Source organism: Oryzias melastigma, linkage group LG6 (genome assembly GCF_002922805.2).
Source record: "Oryzias melastigma strain HK-1 linkage group LG6, ASM292280v2, whole genome shotgun sequence".
NCBI classification, from domain to species: Eukaryota; Metazoa; Chordata; class Actinopteri; order Beloniformes; family Adrianichthyidae; genus Oryzias; species Oryzias melastigma.
Genome location: NC_050517.1, coordinates 8,535,007 through 8,540,492, shown reverse-complemented (window position 1 = coordinate 8,540,492; position 5,486 = coordinate 8,535,007). Strand labels below are relative to the sequence as shown.

The 5,486-nt window shown below is 40.4% G+C and overlaps 1 protein-coding gene across 6 annotated transcripts in view; it reads left to right on the top strand.

Annotated features, from left to right (window-relative positions):
• LOC112141239 (unconventional myosin-IXAa) overlaps window positions 1-5,486 on the top strand; it is a 132,221-nt gene that overhangs the window by 115,893 nt on the left and 10,842 nt on the right. For all 6 annotated transcript variants that reach the window (XM_024264336.1, XM_036212248.1, XM_036212247.1 and 3 more), the window contains 6 exons: window positions 2,973-3,070; window positions 3,142-3,248; window positions 3,323-3,543; window positions 3,617-3,733; window positions 3,912-4,100; window positions 4,260-4,307. In XM_024264336.1, the coding sequence (XP_024120104.1) occupies window positions 2,973-3,070; window positions 3,142-3,248; window positions 3,323-3,543; window positions 3,617-3,733; window positions 3,912-4,100; window positions 4,260-4,307 (780 nt within the window). The remainder of the gene's footprint in view (window positions 1-2,972; window positions 3,071-3,141; window positions 3,249-3,322; window positions 3,544-3,616; window positions 3,734-3,911; window positions 4,101-4,259; window positions 4,308-5,486) is intronic.

Below are 5,486 nucleotides of genomic sequence, written 5' to 3'. Positions count from 1 at the left end.
AAAAAAAAAAAAAAAAAAAAAAACTTAGGTTAGATAAAACAGCTAGCATGTAACTGAAAAAATAGATAAACTTCAAAATAGCCTAAAAAAAATGAAAAAAGCCTATATTAGCCAAAACAACGATTAGCCTAACTCCAAAACAGCTTAAAAACAACAAAAAGAAAAGCCTAAGTTAGCCAAAACAGCTAGCATGTAGCTGAAATATTAACTGAACTCCAAAATAGCCTAAAAAAAAGCCTAAATTAGCCAGAGCAGGTAGCATGTATCTGAAATCATAGTAGATGCCAAAATAGTCCAAAAAGCTAGCAGAATGCAAATTTTAAAACTTTAAAACTGTAATTTTTTACCATAATTATGAACTAGATATATAGCATTACCTGCGATAATGCAAGTGTGAATGCTGTAATCTGAATTTGGCAGCTAAAGATGATAGTGCCGATAACTGAAAATGCTGAAATTGACAGCAAAAAACGATGACACTCATAGCTAAAATCGCTGAACTTACTAGTTGAAAACGCTGAAGCTGAAAATATTAGCTAAATGAAAAATTACCCAACAACAACTAACAAAATAAAGCTTAGGTTAGCCCAAACAGCTAGCATGTAGCTGAAAAAAATCACTAAACTTCAAAATAGCCTAAGAAGAAAAATGAAAAAAAAAGCCTAAATTAGCCAAAACAACTAGCATGTAAATATTTGCCTAGCTCCAAAACAGCCTAAAATCTTTCAAAAAGCCTAAATTAGCCAAAACATCCAGCATGTAGCTGAAATATTAGCTAAACTCCAAAACAGCCTGAAAAATCTTAGTAAATGCCAAAATAGTCCAAAAAGTTAGCAGAATGCTAATTTTTAAAACTTTAAAACCATAACTTTTTAACATAATTATGAATAATAAAAAGGCAGGAATATAATTCCAAAATAAATCAACTTAAACCTTAAATAACTTTCAATATTTTACTCCAAATAAATATATTTTGTCAAAATTATGCAAGATTGAAATAAGTGCAAGATTGCATCAGGCCATTAAAAACAATAGAATAAAATGATCTTGAGGGCCAGATAGAATTACATGGAGGGCCGGATCTGGCCCCCGGGCCTTGACTTTGGCACATGTACCCTAAAAGATACTACAGCAGCAGTTTATAAACACACACACACAGCTGATGTGTCCATGTGGTTGCCCGGAAGCAGGTGGGCCGCCCCGGCCCCAAAAAGAAAGCCCGCATGTCCCGGACGCGCTCCGACTTCCTCACCCGCTGTAACTCAGAAGGAGCCACGCAGTCGGACGACGACGACGACGAATACTACATCCCCGCCCAGTCCTGCACGCTGCCCCCCTCCCTGTCTCCCCCACGCGCCTACCTTGAAGCCAACTGTCATAGCGACTCGGAGATGGTAAATCACCGGATCGCCGAGGGCTGCCCGACCTCCGAACCAGAATTCTGTCCACTTGAGCCCCACCCCCTCCACGCGTCAGGGGGAGGAGCCTCTTAACACTTCTTACCTCTTTTTAAAAGCATCCCTCGAACCAAACTGACGTTTCACTAATGAATGCACACGTGATACAACTCTCATCAGCTCAGCTGCATGTTTAGTCAAAGACCAACTTCTGTCATCTCTACATTATTTAGGTTCCATCTTATCCATTTAACACCTGAGGCGTCGCCGGTGACGCTGAAACACAAAATCTTTAACGTACTTTCAGTTTTCAACTGTTAACACGATCACCATCAATCCAGTAGATTCTGAAGGAGAAAAGCGGCTCAACGATGGCTCCGGTGGTAAAGGGTTAAATAAAGCTGTTAATTGCCTTTTTGTGTGTGTTAAACTGTTTTAATCCCAAGAAGATAATTATTTTGTGTTGTTTTACCAAGAAACTGTGGATTAAAACGAGTAATGATGATGAAAACATTGATGAAAACACCAGCATGAGTCCTGAGCTACACTGCATGCTGACAGACTCTCTTCTGCATGCTGAAGTCAACTCTATACTAATGATTTCTTGCCTCATCCAGGAAAAACGTCTGACTTCCTCAGGCATTCAGTATCACCATCTGTTTTATTATTTCTTTATGGATTCCTTATCACTTTTATCACACCATGAATGTGACAGAGAAAAAGCAAGGACTCCATCTCAATTCGTCATATATGGATGTATGGTTTGGGCCCCCTCCCTGTCACTTTTTGGCGTTTCAAGTGTCCCTAACTCGTCGTTTTTGACGTGCAGGCTGATCCCAATAAATCAGGGGCTTCCAATAGGTACCAGTCCAGTTTGGAGTGATTTTTGTGTCACCATATAACAAGCAAAAGTCACAGTTGTGAAGAGTTAAGAATAAAACGTCATGATTTGCAAGTTAAAATGTTTAATATTTGCTTTGAAAGCAAAAAAAAAAAAATGTTTGAAAGCAAATGTTAAATATTTTTATTTGCAAATTATAAAGTTTATTCTTAACACTTTACATTTTGTTTGCAATTTAGACCATTTTTATCTCTTTCCTTGCAATATGGTGGCACAAAATTCCCTCTATAGTCCGAGGACCGCTTGGTACTGTCCCACAGACGAGGTAAAAAAACCATTAGGGGGCCCCAACCCTCGGGACGTCAAAAAATATACACCCAGCACGTCAAAAAAACAACAAATTGGGGACACCCAAAACGTCAAAAACTGACGGGGAGGGGGTCCGAATCATGCATCTAATATACATGATGAGTTGGGAGTAAGAATGTGTGCTTCTAAGTGTTGTGCGAAAGAAAATGCCTTTAAACTTCCTATATACATATGATATCCTGACTGAACGTATGTGTGGTAAAACCTTTATTTAGAGACTCCACTTTAGGGTAGCAGGGAACTTCATCTTTAGGGGTTGGCCTCTCTTCACAGGGAAGCTCTGCATGCTTCTAAAGAACCAAACATTGCAAAGGAGACGGAAGTTAAGGATTTTATTTTGTCGGTTCCTTTATTTTTCCATGCAGGCCTCTCACAAAGACCAGAAGAAGATCCATAAAACCATGTCTTCAGGGGACCTGGGCAAGGTGGACACCCTGAGGAAAACCCCCAGTCAGGACGGGAGGTTTGTCTCCTCATTTTCTCTCGTTGCGTTTGCATTGAGCTGTCTCTCACCTGTGCTGTTTCCTCTTACAGCAGGATGAAGGGAAAGATGCGATTTTGGAGCAAAACGAAACACAGCGAGAAAAAGCTGAGCAGAGAGAAGCAGGCCAGCAGGAGCGAAGCTGCAGACTCCAGTAGAGGTAAGAACCAACTCTTCAGGTTTTCAAACTTGGCGTTTTATTCATCCTTAAACGTCTCCCTCTTCCCCTCCCAGAAGCTCAGTCTCCTCCTCACAGTCCAGACTTTGAGGTGGTTTCTCCCCGAGGCGTGCGGGACAGCAAGGAGAACAAAGAGCCGTCTCCCAAAATGAGGCGCCGTCGTAGTGTGAAGATCAGCAGCATCACTCTGGAGCCCGCCCAGTGGCAGAACGACGGCCTGCACATCCTCACCTCCACCAGCGACTACCGCAGCATGAACGACTTCCTCATGAAGAAGGTAAGGGCTTCGGGTTGGATTCAAACACAGCAGCAGTCAGACCTACTAAAAAATATTTGTTTTGTTTTTCCAGATCGCTGACCTGGATGCTGAGGACAGTAAAAAGGACACGATGGTCGACGTGGTCTTCAAGAAAGCACTGAAGGAGTTTCGGATCAACATCTTCAACTCGTACTCTACTGCTCTGGCTGTGAGACCTCCTGCTTTTCAAGCATTGAATTTACGAATGTGGAAATAATTCCTTTAAAGTCTTAAATTTTGATACCTGAGCCTTAAAAATTAAAAACCCCACGCTGATCAAATAAATGGTCGAGGAGTTACGAGCATGTTATTCAGGCGAAAATGTCTTCCATTTTTTATTTTCAAAGATGGATGATGGGAAGAGCATCCGCTACAAAGACCTGTACGCACTGTTTGAGCACATCCTGGAGAAGACCATGCGAACGGAGCAGAGAGACTGGAGCGAGTCTCCGGTCAAAGTGTGGGTCAACACCTTCAAGGTCTTCCTGGATGAGTTCATGACGGAGTACAAACCCATGGAGGGAACCATCAGCCGGGTCAGTTCTTTTACGTTTGGTCGAAAAAAACGTTTTAGATCATGATCTTAAACATTTTTTTTTTGAAGCAGAAATGAAACCTCTAAAGCAAGAAAAAAAAAGTCCTTTTAAAACCAAATTAAAAATGTGTTTTAGTTTTAAATGGTCTCTTCATTTCAGGCTCCAAAACGGGAACGCAAGAAGTCCAGGAAGAAGGAAACTGACATTGTGAGTTTCATATTTAATCACATTTATAATAAAAATGAGGCTTAAGTCTGAGTTAACTTGGTCCGTCTGCAGTGCGTCTCTGTTGCATTGCATTGACACAAAAAAGTAGAACGTTCATTAATCAGACTCAAATCTGCGTCTGACGCTCGTCCTCTGCAAATCAATGCAAGCTTCATGCAGGAGTTCTGCTTCCAGTCCGTTGACGAGATGATTGTGCTGCAAAAATCCAGTAAAAATGAGAAACAGGCCTGGGTTTTGAAATAAAAACTTTCCTTGCCCTTTCCAACACGTTAACCTTTTTCCTTTTATATTCAAGTGACGTTCCCACATGATAAAGTACATTAACACCACAGAAACACCGTCATCCGCGGGAAAAATTAACTTCTGGAATTACAAAAGCAAAACACAAAACGACACAAGACATGCATTTTACATGGACTAAGGTCCAGTTTATACTTCAAAGTAATTGTAATTGCTCAGGTCGCATCAGTCGCAAGACCATCGGGATGGAATCGCCCCAATCGCTGGGAAATGTGCCGCCTGCTGATGACATCATCCCTGACTGGAATTTTACACCTGTAGAGGAACCACACGCAAATCATTTAACCTGAATTTATTTTGAGCGAATAGAGCAGGGGTCCTCATAACTGTTTTCTTCTCTGATGGGGGGGTCGGCGTCGGTTTGTAGGCTAACAGAAAAAGGTAACAATCACAGTCTAAACGTAAACATTTACGGTTTTCCAGAAAGTCACAGATAGCCACATTTTAAATAATTAATTTATGTAATCTTCATAAAACCTTTTAAAAACTAGATATATAGCATTACCTGTAATAATGCTAGTGGGAATGTTGTAAGCTGAATGTAGCTGCTGAAGATGCTAGTTCTGATAGCTGAAGATGCTGAAATTGATAACTAAAAATGCTGAATCTAATAGCTGAAAACTCTGAAGTTGATTGTTGAAATGGCTGAAGCTAATAGCTGAAAACGCTGAACCGGATAGCTAGCTAAAAAATTGTCAAAATGCCCAATTAGCCTAAAAATCTGAAAGAAAATTTTGAAATTAGCCAAAACAGTGAGCATGTAGCTGAAATACAAGCTAGACCCCAAATTAGCAAAATAATAATAAAAAAAGACAAAGAAAAAGCCAAAATTAGCCAAAACAGCTAACATGCAGCTGA